The sequence below is a fragment of the Nannospalax galili genome, unplaced genomic scaffold (assembly GCF_000622305.1).
Source record: "Nannospalax galili isolate Female #2095 unplaced genomic scaffold, S.galili_v1.0 scaffold660, whole genome shotgun sequence".
NCBI classification, from domain to species: domain Eukaryota; kingdom Metazoa; phylum Chordata; class Mammalia; order Rodentia; family Spalacidae; genus Nannospalax; species Nannospalax galili.
In genome coordinates this window covers 714,880-736,937 of record NW_008349073.1, presented here as the reverse complement: position 1 = coordinate 736,937, position 22,058 = coordinate 714,880, and the positions used below count along the sequence as shown (strand labels likewise).

The following is a 22,058-nucleotide window of genomic DNA, read 5'->3' as shown; positions in this document are numbered from 1 at the left end:
CACGCCCTGATTTGGGCATGGTGGCAACACGCCTTTAATCCCAGCACTCGGGAGGCAGAGGCAGGTGGATCTTTGTGAGTTCAAGGCCAGCCTGGTCTACAAAGTGAGTCCAGGCCAACTGGGGCTATGGGGAGACCCTGTCTTAAAAAGACCAAACCTGAAGGGAACAGAGTCCAGACTTCTTGAGGGAACTGGAGCTGCTTGCTCTGTGCTGGCTGGCTGAGGTGGCAGGTCAAACCACACTTTCTGTCTAGCATCCTCTTCTGGTTTGTGGCAATAATGTGGCACTTTGAGTACAGGTTTGTCTCTGCAAACTTCCATGACCTGACACCAGATAAGGAACCCAGAAGTGCCTTTATTCAAAAATATCCTTCACAGATGGAAACAGAAACAGCCCAGAGCTAAAGGGAAGCACTCCTTGTACTTTCTACCCTTGAATCGCTGAGGGGTCAGAGTAATTTTTCTTCCCAGATGTTCTAACATTGGAAATCAAGCCTTATCTGAAAGGGGCTTACAATGGGCTAGCCTGGGGTCCATATAAGACTGCTGACTGGTGGCTCCAGGGATTGTGGGGGTCCTGAAACTTCTATCTTCCCCTGGTTCTAAGTGGGGAGCAGGACACCCCAAAATAGTGTCACAGCAGGGTGGCATGCTGGCTTTCAGAGATGAGGAGTTAGGGTAGTACAACTTTGAGGGCTCAGTCTGCAACTTTCTTTTCCAGGACCACATGCTTCAGAAACCTCAGTGCCTTTTCCTAGGAATGGCAGGAGGGCAAGCTGCCACCCACCCAAACCCTGGGGTTTGGGTGGGCGGCTGAGGGAGTGAGATTCTTCAGGATGTAGACTCCTCCTCCTCGAGCAGTCTTTAGTAAGACTGGACCCACACCTCAGATTCTGTCAGTGAAAAATGGGTACCCTTTGGGTGAGGGGCCAGGGATGCAATGAACCTGTTGTGGTTTGCTTGAGAACAATGGAGGGAGGCTTGAGGGTGCCCTTGCTTAAGAAACAATATTCCCAGGGGTCTGTCAACCCCACCAAACTTCCCTGCCAGATAGGTAGGAAGACAGATGAAGATGGGCTCCTGGAAACTGCATCACCAAGCCTGGGAAAGAATTAGGAAAGAAAAAAGAGTGGAAGAGAGGGGGTACATGGAGGGGGGCACTCTTTTGTCTCAGGGTCTTCTAACAAAGCGGCAGCAGGCTCAGAAGTCTGATTGGACAGCTTGCCACCTGGTGGTTATCGAGAGCATGTGCATTAGAAAGGAACTGCAAGGCTGGTCTGGGGCAAGTGTTGGGCTCCCCAGACAGGGTGGAGTAGAGCACTGGACAGAGGCAGGCTTCTTCCCAGGGCACTACCTGTGAACTTCAGATTAAGCACACAAGCTCACCAGGAAGAGTTGACAGGCTCTGGGTTGCTTAGGTACAGGCTGAGGCCCCCTTAGAATTCAGGACTTGCACAGGTGATGGCTTAGCAGGGCTCTAATGCCTAAGCCTCCAGTCCCATTTTAGTCAGCCGCCATCTGTGTTCCAGGACAGGACTGTGGGCAGGGCCTTTTGGTTATTCCTGACAGTGACACACTCCCTTCCCTACTGAGTCCAGTTATCTGGAGTGGAGCAGGGGACTCATAAGAATCGGGGGAAATGGGAAGAGATTTAACAAACGGGACAAGTCATACTGGGGGCTCTTATTGATCAAGTCCAGCCATTTGCCAAGGTATATACATATTTTATTTAAAAAAGTTTACAGTTTTCATTATACACAACTATTAAGAGGTTATAGTCAGAGGAGGCATTTGTCTGGGTGACAGACATGCCCAATAGATCATCACAATGCAAGGAAGGAGGTGGGAGGGAAGAGATAGGACGAGAGGGAAAAAGCGGTAAAAAGCTTAGATTTCAATTAAGGGCTGGTAAGTCCCTTTTATCTCTTCAAGTATCACACAATGTGTACCAAATACAATCAGTAATTAGTGGCCATTTCGTCCCATGCCCACAGCTGAGTATCTGCTAAACCAAGCTCTGGCCACTCCTGAGGTGAATGTCAACTTGCACACCTGAGGCCCCCACTCCATCCAATCCCTAAAGAGCTGGCCAAGGTATTCGGTAGCCAGAGGATGATGAACATGGATTCAGAAGTCCAAAGAAATGCAGTTCTTTGTGCCCAATCAAAAATCTTAGTTGATTTCACTCAGTAAGGCTATGAACCCAGTTAGAAATGGATGAAACAAAAACTCTTTGCTAACTTTTGTAAATGACTTTCACTTTTCTGAGTCACTGAAACATATGAGGGCCACATGCCATTTACAATCCAATGCCAGTTGCAGAAACAGCATCTGGAAACCTGACCCAGAGTGGCTAGCAGAGGATCTGTCATGATTCTTTGCCATCCCAAAAAGTGGCCTAGAAAATCCAAGTATCAGGTCAAGGCTAACTAGGACTTCAGGGAGACCTTTTGAGGACACAATTCCTCTGAGGGGGGATACCCCTCAGAAGCCTACGTCAGCTGGTTGGCAAATAGAACAGCTTTTGAAGTGGACAAGATTGTTACTACTGGAGAGATCATATGGAGCAACTTCTGCTAACTCATTAATAGAAAATGCTGGTTGAAGCTGCATGGTAATCTCAAGGAGGGCGAAAAGACTGTAGACAAAAAGGTCAAGATGCCAGTGTCTAGGTGGGCTACCACTGAACACAGCCCACTGGCCCCAGTGCTGGGCTTCTGGAGGTGCAGGAGCGGCAGAGTTGGGCTGCTGGGCCATAGCCACTTTGCTTGTTGGTGTTTGGCAAGAGCTCAGTCACCTGCATGGGGGCAAAGAATAGCTTCTGCTGGTAAACCACAGGACGACCTCAAAAATGAGAGGTACAAAGAGCAGGGTAAGTGCTAGCAGCAGCTCCAACTGCTACCACCAACTCCAAAGCCAAGAGTGCTTGGCCTCCACCAGGCGCTGCATGATTTGGGTGTTACGGGCATCCTTAGGCAACTTGAAGAGGCTGCTGGTGTCACAACAGCCCCGCTGCAGATTTTATTATGGGAACCCAGAGTCCTCAGAGTCACGGCCAGGCTCTCTTCCTGCTCCTCTGCACCTATCAGTATGGTTGTCTGCTCCTACCTCACCCAAGAGCAAGGAAGGGTCAGAAAGCTAGCAAAGTCAGTTTCCCAGTGGAGAGGACAAGGGCCAGAGAGCTGAAACATGCATGGAACCAGAGTTAGTGCTAGAAAGGAGTACAGTGGGATTTGGGGAGCAGACACAGGAGCTTCCAGTGCTGAGCCTAGTGACACCTTTACCTCCTGCCTGGATGGACACACACAGCCCTGTGGACCCATTCCAGGCTCTGAGTAGGCATTCTGCACTGTCAGCCATGTGCTGGTGACACTCGGAGGGAGGCAGGCTGATGATGTGTTTTTCAATGGAGCAAAGTGGATTCCAGTGAGCGGCAGAGCTGTGGCTGCTCATAGGCCTTCCCTAACTTGGCTCTATTAGATTTTTACTTTTTGGTTTTGTTTTTACAAGATCAGAAGCAATTATTTGGACTTTTTTTTTGAAAGATAATTAGAATATTTTTATACAATATTGAAAAAATACAATTTTTATTATTTGAACTCAAATCACTACCCAGCACTTCAAGCCTACCCTAAGTAGCACCTACAATAAAGGTTATAGCACAAGCAAACTGCTAGTCTGGCAGGGAAGCAAGTTGGACAGTGCCAGCAGAGACCCTCCCCTCCCACAAATCGAGGAGAGCACAGCGCTAGGTGTGAGCACGCCATTACATTCGAAATAGCCAACACTACCTACAACAAGCCATGGACACCAGAGAGAACAGCATGGTGAACTAACCACAGCTCAACAGAACTGCATTTCTCCCAAAAAAAACCTTTTGCTTCATGCCCGTAATTAACATAAAAATAAGTAAACTATTTGTCTTTTTATTTAGGAAAATAATCATGCAAAGAATTGTACTTTATAGATTTTCAAAAAGGAACGACTGATTGTGCTTTTTGAATTAAAAAAGATAGGGTGTCTTCCAACCTCAATGACTTAAACCTTGTGGGATAGAGCACTCTAAACTAAAAACACGCATCAAAAGAAAAGTTATTCCAGTGGGACATTCAAAATTGTCTTTAGAAGGTTTTAAGGTTGGCTAATTCTGCTACTGTCTTGTTTTCAGCAGAAGGAATAGGGAGCTCTTGTCTACAATGTCTCAAAATTCCCTCTAATCAGCCGCCGACACTCAGACCTGAAACTCCTTGCCCTGGACAGGGGTTAGTGGACCAGACACAGGTGGCAGCGGCAGCGTTTCCAACTGTCTGACTTACTCTTACCACACAGATGGGAGAAGGGACCCTCCCTACACAACCTGTCCCACTACACTGTGTTTCCAATCCTTTCTTCCTAGTCAGTCACTCACTGAAGGAAGCTGTTTTTATCCCAGGTTGAGTCACTTTGGGTACAAGAACCTTCATTTGTTCAGATTATTAACTCACTTTAAATTTAGGATGTGTTTAGGAAGTATCTCAAAATACCCAAGTTCCTCTCCCACAAGCAGTTGACAACCAGGCTGCTCCCTGGAGCTGGAGCCAGAGAGAAAACCAAACAAGCACCCATGGCCTTGAAGCCCTCAGGCCTCGCAGCCTCCAGGTCAGTCATCTTCCTCCATCTGATGGTCCAGAGCACTTTGTCCAGGGAGGAGACTGTCTCTTGGTAGGTGAAAATTAAATCTGTAACCTGTCTAAGCACAATTCACACAAAATTAAAAAAAATTAACATCAAACAAAAACCACCTCCAGTTTATAGCTCAGTCCAGGGCAGTGGTCTCAAATGCGCCCAACACAAGATAAGGACATGACTTTGCACGGGTTCTAGATGAGAGCACGTACTTCCAGTTACTTTTTTCCTCCGGTCCTCTTCACTCAAGAAAGGTCGAAATGACAAGCTGTGTCAAGAAAAAGAATTGGGTTCAGAAAACACTTCCCAAAGGTTCTCCAAAGCAAAAACAATATGGCTGCAGGTCTGGTAGCATGGAGGGCAGGAATCTACATAGAAAAATGTATTTAAATCTGAGTCAAAAAAAATTCTAAGTTTCACTTCTCCAATAAGCTCCCTGTTTTATGCTGCTGCTCCACAGAAACGGGCCACTTAGGATTCAGGGGAGCAGCTGATTCGTACATGCGGGCTCTGTATGCTCCCACAGCAGGTCTCTTCCTCCCCAGTTTTTCCTTTCCACTCTGGAAAAGCACTGTTCTATCTTCATCCAAGAGCAGGTCGATTTGGTTTCTTTGGAACCATCAATAAAAAGAAGCAACATTCTCCTGTTAGTTTTACTCATGTCTGCCTATCAGAGCCTACTTCTCACAGCTCAGCAGCACACAGGCTGACTTGGCCAAATGGACTTATGAATGCATGCATTCAGACCGCATATTGCTACCAAAATGGAATGTGGGAATATGCTATGCACCTCAGGTTGAGAAATGACCAAGAAATCAAGATCTAAAGGGTGATATATAATATATATATATCAATGCTATTATTCATAAAAACCTTGTTTAGTAATAAAAAAAATTGCTTTGTTTAAATATGAATATTATAGTCTGCTTCTCATGGTTAGGAAATAATAGTCTTTCTGAAAAGCAGGTGCTTTTTCACTACAACTCCATGTCTTGGGCCTCATCTTCTGAAAAGTCAGACATAGAACTCTCCGATGAGCTGTCACCAGTCCCTTCTTCCTGCTCCTTCAGGGCCTCCTCCGTTGCGTATTTCTGGATGTATTCTGTACAGGGGAGGGGTGAGCAGAGAAAACACAGGGTGTGAGTTCAGTGACCCCAAAGATGCCAAGTCCCAGGGAGGTTCAAACTTTTATGCCAGAGTGACAAGGACGACAGGTGGTATGGATCACTAAAGCCAAGGGGGGTTCCAGAGGTGACTGGAAGGGCAGGAGAGAATGCTGGGTTTGCAGAAGGTGATCTGTGTCAACAACCTGGAACTGTGGAGGGATGGGAGAAATGGGAACCCCACGTTTTTTACTTTTAAAAAATTTTTATTTATTATTTTTATTTTATGTGTATGCGTGTATTGCCTGCATATAGGTAAGTGCACCCATGTCGTGCAATGCCCACGGAGGACAGAAGAGGCTGTCAGATCCCCTGGGACTGGAATTAGGGACAGTTCTTAGCTGCCATGTGGGTGCTGGGATTCGAATACGGTCTTCTGCAAGAACAACCAGTGTTCTTAACTGCTGAGCCATCTCTCCAGCCCCCGCCCCCCCGTTTTTTTTTTTTTTTTACTTTTCATGTTAATAAAATGATTTACTTCTAAATCAGAACAGGACTAGTTACAATTCTATAGGTATTTATCAGGACATCCCCCTTCCATTACAGATTTGCAGTTAGTAATTACAGCCAGCCCAGGTCTATTAATTTAGGAACAGAATTTATACAGATCCTGCCTGTCAGGGTTTTGGAAGTAGACAGTAAAAATGGTACTGGTCTGCTCGTCAGGAGCAGGCTGTTTTGTGAAGGTTCTTCTGTGCACTGTTCAGCTCAGCATTCACACTGCAGTAACCTAGGCTGAATGTACAGGCTGAAAAAGAACTTAAGAATTACTGAGTAAACACTAAACTTGCTCCTAAAAGAACACTCTGTTCTTAAGTAAATTGCCTACACATAATATGGGACAGCTGGTGAGAATCCCATCAGGAATGTAAACTGGACACACATGGACCCTCATGTCCTTGGACTGTATCATCTGTGGAGCTGGAGGGACTGCCATCAGGAGGAAGGCAAAAGGTCACATGGGCGTATCAATGCTAAAAAAAAGTAGCACAAGGGGTCTGGTGAGGACCATTTTTCCTATTTTCCTTCATTTTTGTTTTGTGAGATAGAGCAGTGTAGCCCTACCTGGCCTGGAAGCTGCTATGTTCTGTGATCCTCCTGCCTTTGCATCTCAAGTGCTGAGATTACAGCTGCGAACAACCAAACCTAGCCATATCTTCTTTACAAAATTTTGTAGACCTGAGACTTAGAGCCCTTTAAATCAATTTTTGGTCTTTTTGAAATAGGGTCTCCCTGTAGCCCCAGCTGTCCTGGATTCACTATGGAGACCAGGCTGGCCTCAAACTCACAGAGATCCACCTACCTCTGCATGTGCTACCATACCTGGCCAGAACAAAATTTTTTAAAAAATTTTATTTTTATGTGTATGAGTGTTTTCCTTGCATGTATTTAAGTACACCCATGTCATGAAGTGCTTGTGGAGGCAAAAGGTGGCATCGGTTAATGGTGATAAATAATGGGGGCTGGAGAAATGGCTCAGCAGTTAAGAGCACTGGCTGCTCTTGCAAAGGATCGGGTTCTTGGCATCTAATGTAATTCCAGTTCCACACCAGGCTTTACACTGACTTTTTTAAAAAGCCAAAAAAAAAGTTTTGTCTTTTTTCATTAAAAAGAATTTATTTAGCCAGGCATGGTAGCACCCACCTTTAATCCCAGTATTCGGGAGGTAGAGGCAGGTGGATCTCTTTGAGTTCAAGGCCAGCCTGGTCTATATAGTGAGTTCTAGGCCAGCTGGGGCTACAGGGAGACCCTGTCTCAAAAAGACCAAAGGGGGGGGGGGAAGTAAAGCTGATGGCCAGGCATTCAACTGGACTTACAGAAGAGCAGCTGTCACTCATCCTGAGAGCCGCGCTCCGGCCTGGCCGTGGCAGCAGTCTTGCAGCCGTTCTCCTTCAAGACTCAATATAACAGAGAGACCCCACTCACTCAGTCTTGCTATACTGCAAAACAAATGTACGTCTTGCTGTCCATCCTGCTGCCAAACAAAATTTATTTCAAATCATCTAGAAAAAGAACTTCCCTGTCTTTTCCTCATTTAACATGACTGCATTTTTCCAATCCTATTTATTTTTTAAAATGTTTCCCCAGTTGGACTCAATTGCAACTGTAGAGAATACCTTTCTAAAATTTGATCTTTTAGTCAAGCGTGGTGGTGCCCACCTTTAATTCCTCTAAAGACTGCCCCCGCCCCCAAATCCCCATGTAATCAAGGATGACTCTGGACTTGTAATTTCCCTATCTCAATCTCCCCCAGTGCTGAGATTACAGGCATGTGTCACCATAACCAATTTATGTGGTGCTGGGGCTTCAAATTCAGGGCTTTGTATATGCTAAGCAAGCACCCTCAATTGAGCTATATCCCCAGTCCGTTTTCTTTCTTGAAAAACAAAATGAAGCAAAACTAAAACCCTGAAAGAAGGGAGAATGTAGAGGTTTTTTAACAGGTGTTTGGTGGGTACATGGTATTTAAGATAATCTATGCTTTTCTGGAGGCTTGAAATTTTCAATCAAATATATGTGGGTACCAGAAGCTCATCTAACTAGACTGTTACAGACTGATAACAATTAGAGGAGATGAGGGAGAGGTGTATATTACCTCAGCACCTAAATCCCTGAATGGCAGGCTGATACCACTCAACAGAGGATATGTGGAGGGCAGAGGTCAATGTCAGGTATTTTTTTTTTAGCGCCTAACCTCTTTTTTTTGGGGGGGGGGGGGGGGGGCGGGACACAGGGTCTCTCCCTCAATCTGGAGCTTACCAATTCAGTTAGGCAGGCTGGCCAGTGAACTTCAAGGATCCTGTCTCTGCTTCCCCAGCCCTGAGATTACAGGCAGGTGCTGCCATGCCTGACTTTTATGTGGATGCTGGGGATCTGAACTCAGTTCCTCATGCTTGTGAGGCAAGTACTTTAATAACTGATCAATCTCCTCAGCTCCAAGGGACGTGACATATCTTTAGACAACTCCAAGAGTGCTTTTACATTTGCACTCTTCCATAGTATCAACTAGATCTGAACAACACCAAGGGAAGAAAGGTATGGCTTCTGCTGTGATGTAAGTGTTGAGCTGTGCCTACTGCAGAATAGCCTGGGAGAAGGGGCAGGCCTAGACACACTTACTCAGAGTTGATCCCCCTGGAGCTCCGGGTTACCTGAAACCATGACAGTAAATAAACAACTCAAGGGGGGAAAGAGGGAGTCCGAGGGACTAAGCATAAGCTGGTTCCAAGAGAATGGTTACATTTGGGAACTGGAATGAGATGTTTTCAGAAAGGAAGGAAAGGAAAGGAAATATTAAAGCTCTAGTGAGGTCTAGGAAAATGGGACCCTGAGAAGAGTTCACAAGATTAGGAAGAAATGAACACAAATTAAGCAGAGAAGGAAAGCAACGATGCGGTTTCAGACAAGGAAGCAGAAGTGTGACATAAATGGCCTGGCTCCTAAGAGGGCACAGGAGCAAAGGCTTCTGAAGTGGGGTGACTCCAATAGCGAGGGGAGCAAGAACACAAGTTGGTGATGGAAGTGAGTTTGAGAAAAATCATAGGGCACCTTTTATTTCCTATAGGGACAAAGAAAAGATGGGGGAGGCAGTACATATAAAGTATATATATATAAAGAGGAAACGGTGAGCTCAGGTCTAATGGGCACAATTTTCTCAGATTACCAAGGAGGAAGACAAGTAATTGCTGACACTAACACTGCAGAAAGTTAGGAGTTCCTAAGATAGAACTAGTTACCCTATGATGAACACAGGTTGGTTTCCTTTTGTAACTAGGACTGGAGCAGATCTGCACTATAACTGGTGTAATATTAAAGTGCTGAGGCAAAATGAATATTAGAACTATGGAAATACATTCTGTATTATGATACCTGTGGTCTGCAGACACTGTTCAATGACAGCTATTCAAAAGATCAGCATCTTCCTAACAAAATTTTATCTGTTTGAAGATTCCTTTTTCTTAGAATACATACTTGTTTGGCTGTGTCAATTATTGTGTTAGATACTAGATATTAGTTTGCAGAGCACTTGAGATCTAATTAAATGCATTACAATAGATTTATTTCTACATTAACCAAAAAGCTATACTCCACAAAAATCTAGGGAGAATTAGGAAACAAACAGAAGGAAACTATTGTTCATGGCTCTGTTTGTCTTTTTATTTTTTAAAATTTTTTGAAACAGGATCTCTCTGTAGCCACAGCTGGCCTTGAATACACAGATTCACCTGCCTCCCAAATCCTGGGATTAAAGGTGTGTACCACCATGCCTGGCCTCTTTGTCTTAAACCTACACAGTTAAGGGTGAAGGCCTATGTATTGAAGCTCTGCCAAAATGTCTTTACTGCCACTGCTTACAAGTGGACCTTAAAGACACACATCCTGAGGAATCTGATACTCTAGATCCTATGCAGATGAGCAAGTCATGCTGAAACAGAGAATGCCAGTACCCACTAGGTGTGAGGAGGATCTGGTGTACTGTCAGCACTTTGAGTTATTTTTCCCTGCTTTACGTATCTATCCTTTTCATTAAGCAAGTTCTCAAACATATATACACTGAAGTAAGGACAAACCAAGGGCTGGGGGTGTGTAGCTCAATGGCAGAGTATACTGCCAGAAATAATAAATAAAAAGACAGACAGACAAGCCAATGTTCTTTCACAAGCTTGTTTCTGTTTCACTGCAACTCTAGTCCCATTAGCAAGCAAGCTGTCCTGAGTGTGGGCAAAAAGGATCATAAGTTGAGCAAAGTGGCACTGAGCCACACGTGGGGACTGGGCAGCAGTACTTTAGGCACAGGGGTCTCTCTTTAGGCCAGAGAAAAACTACAAGGAACCCAGGACCTTTTAAATGGCCAACTCAAGTATGCCATCTTACCTTTAATTTTCTGCTTGTATTCTTCTGGTCGGTGGAGGTACATGGCTGCAGCGTCACCGTTGAGAGGATCTATGGGGTTAGGATAGGCCAACAACTGGGGCAGGAAGGACTCAAATATATTGGTAAGATCTGAAAAAAACAAACAAACATTTATGCATGGGAACATGCAAGTTTACCTAATTCACTGGAGTTGAGTAGTCAAGCCCTTCTTGCCTCAAACGCTTAGCGGCATGCAGATCATTTCCACAAAGGTGTGCTCCCCTTCAGCACATTCAACCTCGGTTACATTTAAAACAGTAAAAAGATTATTCTGAGTGTTTTGCCTGCATGTACGTAAATGTACTATGTGCATACAATGCCCGCAGAGACCAAAAAGGGGCACTGGATCCCGTGGAACTGAAGTTCCGACAGGTGTTGGTCACCATGTGAGTGCTGGGACCTGAACCTGGGTCTTCTGCAAGAGGCAGTCAATGCTTTTAGCTGCTGAGCCATCTCTGCCAAACCAGTGACTGTTTTTTTTCGGTCTTTTTGAGACAGGCTCTCCTGTAGCCCCAGCTGTCCTGGAACTCACTGTGTAGACCAGGCTGGCCTTGAATTCACAGAGATCTGCCTGCCTCTGCCTCCCAAGTGCTGGGATTAAAGGCATGGGCCACCAGTGACATTTCTGAAATGTAAAATTTGAGGAACCAGATTAGGATATATACAATATTCTCTTTGAAGGGCTATTTCCCCAATATAGCCTCATCTTCTGCATTGTTGTGGGATTTGAATCCAGGCTGTGTTCATGTCAGGCTGCTCTAACTCCAGCTCCAGTTTCCCCAATTCCAGTTCATTCTATTTCCCAAACTGAGAATCCAGAAGTACATACATCATTGATAAATAAAATATTTAAAAAAGAAAATTACTTGCTAATATTCAATAGTAATATGTTCTACAAAACAAGTAATCTCTTTCCCTTTTTTTTGGTCTTTTTGAGACAAGGTCTCCCTGTAGCCGCAGCTGGCCTGGATTCATTAATGGAGACCAGGCTGGCCTCCAACTCAGAGATCTGCCTGCCTCTGCCTCCGGAGTGCTGGGATTAAAGGCGTGCACCACTACGCCCGGCTTTCCTTTTTTTTAAAAAAAATATTTTATTATTTTTATTTTATGTGTATGAGTGTATTGCCTGCATGTGAGTGAGAGCGCCCATGTCGTGCAATGTTGCAGGGGTCAGAAGAGGGTCTTGGATTCCCCTGGGACTGGAGTTAAGGATGGTTCGCGGCTGCCACGTGGGTGCTGGGAATCGAACCTGGGTCCTCTGCAAGAGCAGTCAATGCTCTTAACTGCTGAGCCACCTCTCCATCCTGTCCTTTTAAAAAAATATTTTGTAAGCCAGGCATGGTGGTGCATGCCTGCAGTCCCAGCACTTGGGAGGCAGAGGCAGGTGGATCTATGTGAGTACAAGGCCAGCCTGGTCTACATAGTGAGTTCCAGGACAGCTGGGGCTACAGGAAGACCCTGTTTCAAAAAGACCAAAAAAAATTTTTTTTGGTGTGTGGGGGTGGGGGTGGGCATGTGTAGGCGCCACATATGAGGTCAGAGGACAATTCTGGAGCTGGTTCTCTCCTTCTACCTTTATGTTGCCAGGTGTGCAAGCCAAGTACCTTTACCTGCTAAGCCATCTCGTCAGTGAGTACTTAAAACAGCCATCTTCTACAATTTCCAAAACCCTTTACTGTATTATTATTGGTATTATTTTTGTGAGATAAGGTCTCACATAACTCAGGCTGGCCTCAAACTCGGTATGTAACAGAGGATGACTTGGAATTCCTGATCTTCCTCCTTCTACCTCTCAAGTGGTGGAACCACAGGTGTGTGCTACCATGCTAAAACCCTCTATTCCAAAAAAAGTATTTGAAAGTCAGATTTTAACAGAACTGAACTGGGTGAAGTGACTCATACCTGCAATTTCAGCAGTCAGGAGGATAAAGCAGGAGGACCACCAGGAGGGTGAGGCCAATGTGGACTATCTACTGAGTTCTAGGCCAGCCTGGGCTATTATTGAACTGTGTCTTGGAAGACCAAGAACTGAGCATGGTTTTTTTAGGATTGGACATTTCTGTTCTATAATCCCCTTTACAGGGTCTCACTAAGTAGTCCAGGCTGGTCTTGAGCTCGTGATCCTCCAAAGTGCTGGGATTAAAAGAATGGGCTTGCATTAACTTCTAATGAATATAGATATAACCAAGTTTTCTTTTATTCTAGAGAATGAGGGTAGGAACGTTTACAAATCATTTATACCCATAAATAATCATAAGACAGATAAGCAATGTACTGTATTTACTAATAATTTAAATATATATTAACTCATATCTTGCTGGGCATACATAGATGACATCTATACATGGGAAAATGAAAAACTTCATAGCTACCAAGTGCTTTCTAAAAGAAGCAGCCCTGAAAATCTGGGTGTAACACAGTCCACAGTTCCCCCTAACTTCAGAGTTGATGTGATCTCCATTGCCACTACTCATAAAGTCAACTTCAGAGTGCTTCATTCCTCTTTCAACTTTTATGTACACACTCCTCTTGGAGGGAACATTGAAGTGTAAGTAACAGAAAAACCTGCTCTTTGTTCTGTTCTCTGAATGGATCTGCTTTATTTTTACAAGAACACTCCTATGCATTTTTACCTTGCCAAGCCACATCACCCAAAATTTATGATTCTCTGTCAGGGCTAACTTTATTCCCCAGGGGAATCTGGCAGTATCTGGACATACTTGTGGTCATCACCAACAGGGTGGGGCACCTAGTGGGTAGAGACCAGGGATGCTATTAAAGTGTCCTACAATGTATAGGAAAGGCCCCAAAACAAAGAATTATCTGTACTAAAGTGTCAAGTGGCAAAACTTTTCATAAAGGGACGGAATAAATATTTTAGATTTTGTAGTCCACAAATGGTTTCTATTTATTCAGTATAGCTCTGCTATTGTGGCACAAAGTAGCCAAAGATAATTCTGAACAAATGGGTGTGGCTGGGCTCTAGTAAAACTTCATATACAAAACTGCCCAACTCTCTTCTCAATAAGCCTCCACAAAGCAAGGGCTGTACCTCTCGGTGGTAGGGGGTTTCCTTAACATGTCCAAGGCACTGGGTTCATTCTCTAGCACAAAAGAAAAAGGAGACCAAAACAAGGAAACCCTTTCACACTACTGGCTTTTCCTGATCACTTCCTAGAATATTCTAGAGCTACATACTCTACAGAACCTTCCACAGTGAGGAGAAGGTCCTGTGTCCATACTGTACAAAACAGCTGCCACTAGCACATGTGACTCCTTGAAATACAGGGAGTACACATCAGGAAATAAACATTTCATTTTATTCAAGCCTAATTCAAACAGTCACATGTGGGTAGTAGCTCCTGCACCAGAGTCCATGGGGCAGCTGCCTTTCTTAAATAGAGATAGAGCAGCTTTATCTGCTAAACACCTAGGGCTGCTTTCCTTCATATGGCCAACTTCAGAACAGTCCCACAGCACCATGTTATAATAAAATTCTCATGTACCAGGACTAAAGTGTCAAACTTCTGATCAAAAATGCACACTGCTACCAGGTGTTGAGATACATGCCTTTAATCTCAGCACTCGAGAGAGTGAGTTCCAAGCCAGCTGGGACTATAAGGAGACGCTGTCTCAACCCCCGGCTCCTCCCGCCCCAATTTTTTTTTCAAAAAACCATTCCCAAAGTCCCTAAGACTTTCATGACCATTTATAGCTTTTAAAATCCAGAAGCACCATATTCTCCAAACTTGTGGTGATCCTCCTGCCTCAGCCTCCTGAGTACTAGGATAACAGGTATGAGCCACCACATCTAGCTAAGAAAATCTTTAAAAGATATGTCAAGGGGCTGGGAATGTGATTCAGTTGGAGTACTTGCCTAGCGTGGACAAAGTGCTGGGTTTGATTCCCAGCACACCATAAACCAGGTGTGCTGGTGCCTATGAGTTCACCACTTGAGTGGTTAGAGGCAAGAGGACTATAAATTCAAGGCCAGTTACATGAGACCCTATCTCAAAAAAGACAAGTTATGTCAAGGTAATATGTTTGTAATTTCTATTTTTTATATCAAATGACAATTTCTATTTTTTATATCAAATGACACTACTTTACCTTTTTATTTTTTATTTTTTTATTTTTTTTTTTGAGAAAGGGTGTCCTTATAGCTCCAGCTGGCCTGGAACTTGCTATGCAGACCAGGCTGACCTCAAACTCAATCAGCCTGCCTCTGCCTCCGTAGTGCTGGTATTAAAGAGCCACCAAGTCCAGCAAAAAAAAAACAAAACAAAACAAACAAAACAAAAAACCCAAACAAACCTTATTTTCTTATAAATATGTTTATTCTACTTTTGTATACATTGAAATATCTAACAAAACATGAAAAGTATACCTGGGCTTGGTGATGCATACCTGTAATCCTAGTACACAGGAGGTGGAGGCAGGATGACTGGGAGTATCTGAAGATATTGAGACCTATCTTCCAGCCACCAAAAATGAACATGAGTGTTTCCTTTCTTTCTATTTAATCCTGGGGTTAGGTAAATTAAGGCAATGGATTTAAGATGCCAATCTCGCTGGGCGTGGTGGCACATGCCTTTAATCCCAGCACTTGGGAGGCAGAGGCAGGAGAGGCCAGTCAGGTCTACATAATGAGTTCCAGGCAAGCAGAGAGATCATCTAAAACATACACACACACACACACACACACACACACACACACACACACACACGCCAACCTCAATGGTAAGGACATTAAGAAGATTTATATAGTTGGGCATGGTAGCACATGCCTTTAATCCCAGCAACTGGGAGGCAAAGGCAGGCGGAACTGTGTGAGTTTGAGGCCAGCCTGGCCTACATAGTGAGTTTCAGGCCAACTAGGGCTACATAGTGACAACCTGTCTCTCAAAAAAACATCCCCCGCATGTTAGTGGCATATTAACATATGGCACTAACCACGAACTAGGATCTTGTCATGTAACCCAGCTGGCCTCAAACTCTTGATCCTCCTGCCTCAGCACACCCCAGTTTGGCCAGGCTTACTCAGAGCTTGGGCACATAGTTCATTCACTGTAACCAATGAGGTGGTGACCATTACATTTATAAAGACACAGAAGCTATATATCTTGCCCAAGAGGCTGGATTTCAAACCTGGGCTTGTCTACTACACTGTCTCTGCTAATGGATGACACAAAATGTCTCTCTTTCTTCATGGGGCAAACTCTCCACATATTTGCAGCAAAACTACACACTCTTGTGGGCAGAGGAGCCAGGCCATGGCCTAGAGACAAGCCTGCCTCTCTCTAAAGTTACCCTTTCTCACAAGTAAAAGATCAGCAGATGGGTTCTAAACACAAGATGTCTAGACCTCTGTGGCTATTTCCTAGTAGCTCTGTGCTTGTTTTGAAGTCACTTGACACAGTTAACTGACCCACACTAGTCACAGACGCTTACATACACAGAGTTCGGGGCATCTCCTGCCATGTCTTTATGACAGGTAGTAATGAAAAAGGTTAACCCCTGAATGCTCCTACCAAACAACAACAAACTTTTAAAAAATGAAGTATAGATTTTAAGTAATTTTCAGAAGTGCTCTGAGGCTAGAAAAACACTGCAGATAGCATATTACATAAACAGGGGGTTTCCTGTGTCTCAGGAAGAGATTTTACAATCTTTCCTACTACTTTTAAGTTTCCTCAAGCTACCAATAAGTGGCTTTGTCAATGTGTTTGTTCCAAACAAATAAAAGAACCCTTAATTATTGGTTCTTCCTTCCTGTTTCTATACTCTTCCTGTGTTAACACACCTCTGATCCATTTTTACAGATGGGCTGAGTCACCTATAAAACAGAAGAGCAACAAAGGAAAAGCCCATAGCAGTTCTGGGTGGAGATGACAGCTTTGGGGGCAGGAGCTTTTGACTCTGGCCATTAGAAAGCAATGAAACCTTCCTCAAATGGCCAGCCCAGTGATGACTGGAAAGAGTCCCTAAAAGAAGCACGTCTCACATGGGAAGATGTGCAGGGATGGCTCACACAGGGTGGTATGCAGAGTTTTCATTCAGATGAGATGTCTTAACATGTGCGAGGCCCTGGGTATTCAATCCTCAGCACCACAACAAACAAACAAAAATAACAAGGTGTTGACAGAGGAGGCGCAAAGAAATGAAATAGACAGCCATCTTGGGAAAAATTCATCATAATGAAATCTTTGTTGATTTTTTTTTGTGATAGGATCTCACTCTGTAGCTCAGGCTGGCCTCAAACTCTTAGTGATTCTCCTGTTCTTAGCCTCTCAAGTACTGAGTTTATAGGCATAAGCTGTCACGTTCTCTCATAATCAATTTCTTTCCAAGATTTTTTTAAGATTCAAAATATTACTAGGTCAAAGAAATTTGAGACCACTGCATGTATGTGCTACATACAACCCCCTGTGTACAAACACACAGCCAGGGACCATTAGTCCATGCATTGCCTGTCTCCAGTGACCAGGTGGGAAAGGAGTAGTTATTTGTCTCTGGGTTCTTTGGTTCAACCACAGATCCGGGCTTGAAGAGCATCAACGAGAGCAGCCTTCTCTGACCCCTTTCATCCTTTTCTGCATACTGTGGCCACCATCTTCTCCGGGCAGAGGTGTGCCAAACCACAGGCAAGAAAATGTGTATCTGTTTTACAGGCATTAAGGGGCTGCCTCAGAAGACAACTATCACCAAATACATGTGGATGTTTGGCTGAGCAAATTCCATTAGGCTGTACTGTCTCTAGCAACAGGGAAGCCTGTTCCTCGGTGTGTAACAGATAAGACCACAAATCTAATCTCAGGCCCTCCACTGACATGCTCATTGACTTTGGATAGGTCCCTTCCTCTCTGTACCTCAGTTCCTTCATCTGTAAAAAGAGAAGTATAATACAGCTGCTCTTTACCATGAAGTATTATATATCACTAAAAATGACTATAATACACTTCAAATTCCACCAAATGACTAGATTAAAATATTAATATAAATGACATGTCATAGGAGTAGAAATTTCAGATATTAGTATCTCTTAAGGAATTTATGCTACTTAAAATGAGTTAGGCAGAAAAAAATCACCAATTCTTAAAGAAGAGCCACCCTATTCCAAGTGGATCACAGTAAGATGGCTCATAACTTAAAGGAACAAGCACGGGAATGAATCACATTGCTAATGTTTTATTCTTGGTTTCTTAGGAACCAGTGGCCATAGGTTATTTCTTCTTCCCCTATTTCCTTTCAATATGAAAATGGATAAATTTAGTCAAGTACACTGCTTTCTTCATGTTAAAATCCTGAGAGTGTTCAAAAGTAATATAGTCTGCCTCCCTAGGAACCCAAGTAAGAATCATCTCAGGGATTTTTACTTGCAAAATCTTTTTTTTTTTTTTTTTTTTTTTTTTTGAGACAGGGTCTTCTGTAGCCTGCTGGCCTGGAACTCACTATGTAGACCAGGCTGGTCTTGAACTCACAGAGCACTCACAGAGTGCTGAGTGCCAGGACTAAAGGTGTGCCTGGCTGTTTGCAAAATCTTTGCTTTGCAGATTTAACACAAAAAATAAATGCTAAAAATTCAGAAAATACTACCTACCACCATATATTACAGTCAGAGCCAGGTTATCAAGAACCATCAAAACAGCAGGATGTGGGGGCACACTCCTTTAATCCCAGCACTTGGAAGGCAGAAACAGGTAGATCTGAGGCTAGCCAGGGCTACACAGTGAGACCCTGTATCCCAAAAGAAAAACAAGAAGAAGAAACATCAAAGCACAGTTGGGGAAATGGCTCGATTGGTCAAGTGCTTGCTGCTGCTGCTTTTTTTTTTTTTTTTAAATTTCTTATTTTTATGTGTATGAATGTACTGCCTGTATGTGTGTAAGTGCACCCGTATCATGCAATGCCCAAAGAGGTCAGAAGACAGTGTTGGATCCCTTGGAACTGGAGTATGAACACTGTTAGCTGTCATGTGGGTGCTGGGAATTGAACCTGGGTCCTGTGTAGCAGTCAATGCTCTTAACTGCTGAGCCATCTCTCCAGCCCCAGTGCTTCCTTCTTAAGTGTGGACGACCTTAGTTTCCCCCAAAACCCAGGAAAAAAATCTGAGTGTACATACCTGTAATCACAGTGCTGGTGAGATGAGAGGCAGAGACTGGCAGATCCCTGGAGCTCGCTGGCTAGCCCAGCATGCCTGAGGATATTCCAGGCCATTAAGGGACCTTATTTTGAACAAATGGTAGAAGGTGCCTGAGGCATGACATCCAAGGTTGTTTTCTGACCCCTACATGTGCACACATGTCCACACACACAACCACACTATCAAAGCTGTGCATCCTTTCTCAAGAGCCATCTAACTCATTTGCACTTTTGTGCTTCTACTCCCTGCCCTCTAGCTACATAAGTGCTGAAGACCCTGGGTTCCTTTTTAAAAATAAGAAGGCTGGAGAAATGGCTCAGCAGTTAAGGACACTTGCTGTTCTTCCAGAGGACCTGGTTCAATTCCCAGCACCAACATGGCAGCTAACAAGTGTCCAGAACTCCAGTTTCAGGGGGTTCAACACCCTCTTTTGGTCTCTGTGGGCACTGCATGTACATGGCGCACCTACATACACATGCAAACCACTCATACATATAAAATGAATAAAAAAATACAAAGTAATGAAACAAAAACGTATTTGAAAAGACACCAATCCCCTTTGTAGCAGTGTGAATTCTATAATATTTGTATTTTAAGAATTAGCTTTGTGGGGCTGGAGAAATGATTCAGCAGTTAAGAGCACTGCTGCTCTTGCAGAGGACCCTGGTTTGATTCCTAGAACCCACATAGAGGCTAACAACTGTCCGTAACTTCAGTTCCAGAGGAATTTGACACCCTCTTCTGACCTCTATGGGCACTGCATGATACTAGGTGCACTTATATACATGCAGGCAATACACTCATACACATAAAATATTTTAAAAAAGAATTAGCTTAGTATACTCTCATTCTGAGAAGCTCATAGTCTTAAAAGGAGGTAGATTCACTACAACAACCCTTGGCCCTTGGCTCTAAAACTTGGAAAGGCATTTCATTAGGCTTTCTTATGTTCCTAGACTTGCTGACTGCCCTAACAGAAGGGTAGTTCCTCCGCTATTCTCCTATCATATCTATGTCAAGCTGGACCTATCATTCCAGTCCTCATATGGTCTTCATAACTCCAAATTCTCACCTTTACAGTTAGAAAATGCTTCCTTAAAACAACCACTTACATCATTTCTCATAAAGAGCAAGTTTCAGGGGATATAATTCAGTGGTAGAACATCACATGCACAAGGCCTAGCAAAACAAAACAGTACAGAAGAGAGCAACTAACACTTCTCTTTTCCAGAACACTGACTGCCCAAAATGAAAATCACAGCCCTCTAATTCAATGAGGAGCAGGGCTGACAGAGGAAATATCCTAGGAAATTGAAACAACAGATTTAAAGTTTTTTTTTTTTGTTTTTTTTTTCCCTACTCACAGTTAAAAACAAGCCAAAAACCCCAAAACAAGTGAAATGAGATCCTACAAAAAAGTAGTAGTCAAGGTCTACCATATTAGTAACTTTTTAAAAATTTTTGGTCTTTCTGAAACAGGGTCTCCCTGTAGCCTCAGCTGGCCTGGAACTCGCAGAGATCTGCCTGCCTCTGCCTCCCAAGTGATGGGATTAAGGGCATGTGCCAGAATACCAGCCTCTATTTTGGTCATTTTGAGGCAGTCTCTCTGTAGCCCCAGCTGACCTGGAACTCACTTTGTAGACCAGGCTGGCCTTCAACTCACAGAGATCTGCCTACCTCTGCTTCCCGTGTATTAGTAGCATAGGTGCATCAAAAATACCTGACAGACGAGTTTAGAGGATTTTTTTGGCGCATGGTCTCGGTATATGACTGCTTGGCCAATGTGTTTTTAGACAGACTATCATTATCATGGAGGTGAGAGCGTACGGCAGCAGAGGTTCTTCACTTCATGGTTAACAGGAAGCAGAGAGCAGGGATCAGACTAGGGACTAGTTATAATCTTTAAAGGCATGCCTCCAGTGACCCACTTCCTCCAGCTATAGCTAGCTCCTGAAGTTTCTACCACTTCTCAAAATAGCACCACCAACTGGGGACCAACTGCTCAACACATAAGCCTGCTGAAGACATTTCATTTTCAAATCATAAAACCTGTTACTTCAACCACCAGAGAATCCTACACTGCACATAACCGAGAAGTTATGAGTGAAAAACACTTGATAACAGGGGGTGATAAAAGACAGTGGACATCTTTGGGAAGAAAATTTAGTGAAGTTAAGCAGGAATATCCTCGGATAGGAAGGCTGACTTCAAAAGCCCATTTTTCTGTTTAAAGGGCATCCAAGAGTAAGATGAAGCAGCCCACCACAAGGCCTTCCTGTGGTGCTTGTGGCTCAAGCCCCACTGGCCACAAGGCTTGTCAACGTACATTTAGTTAACTGAATACTAATATGCTGTAAATAGAACAATACATCTCATATCTTGGCTTGCTCATGCTCCACAATTAATCTTCTAAAAGATAAATTCAAGAATGTTTTATAATTAGCTAGGCTTGGTAGCCCAAGCCTATAAGCCTACCACTCAGGAGAGAGCAACAGCCGGACTGTGAATTCAAGTCCAACCTGTAATACAATGAGATCCTTCTTCAAACTAGAGATAGAGACAGAGAGAGAAAAAAACAATTACTTAACTGAGTCTTTATGAGCAGATGAAATATAGAAAGATCTGATCTCATGAGTCACACATGTGCTCATGTTAGTCTGTGAAATTTAAAAAAAAATATTTTATTTTTATTTTATGTGTACGACTGTATTGCTTGCAAGTGTGTAAGTGTACCATATTCTGCAATGCCCACAGAGGTCTGAAGAGGGTGCCGGATCCCCTGGAACTGGAGTTACGGACGGTTGTTAGCTGCCACGTGGGTGCTGGGAATCAAACCCAGCTCCTATGCAAGAGCAACTAGTGCTCTTAACTGCTGAGTCATCTCTCCAACCCAGTCTGTGAAATTTCTGAAAGACAGAATATCTATTCAGGCAAAACCTAAAAAGAGAAATTAGCAGGAATTAAGAATTAAACACTTTGAAAATTTTAATATGTGTGATGTGTTTAATTTCACTTAGTGGTAGCATTTTGGCTTTTCAGTCTTCTCAGCTTAAAACAGGTAATTCTGTTCTCTGTGGCAATAGCAACAGCAAAGATGCAGTGCCTTAAAAACCCAGAGAACACTGACATGTTCTGCTAAGTGCCAGGTTACCAGGTCACCAATCTGAGGTGCT

At 43.6% G+C, this 22,058-nt stretch overlaps 1 protein-coding gene across 2 annotated transcripts in view; it reads right to left on the bottom strand.

Moving 5' to 3' along the window:
* Nucleotides 1-1,708: 1,708 nt before the first annotated feature.
* Ube2h (ubiquitin conjugating enzyme E2 H) overlaps nucleotides 1,709-22,058 on the bottom strand; it is a 125,031-nt gene continuing 104,681 nt past the window's right edge. For both annotated transcript variants that reach the window (XM_008846351.3, XM_029570032.1), the window contains 2 exons: nucleotides 10,704-10,832; nucleotides 1,709-5,767 (listed from right to left, as the gene is read on the bottom strand). In XM_008846351.3, the coding sequence (XP_008844573.1) occupies nucleotides 5,643-5,767; nucleotides 10,704-10,832 (254 nt within the window). In that variant the 3' untranslated portion in view covers nucleotides 1,709-5,642. The remainder of the gene's footprint in view (nucleotides 5,768-10,703; nucleotides 10,833-22,058) is intronic.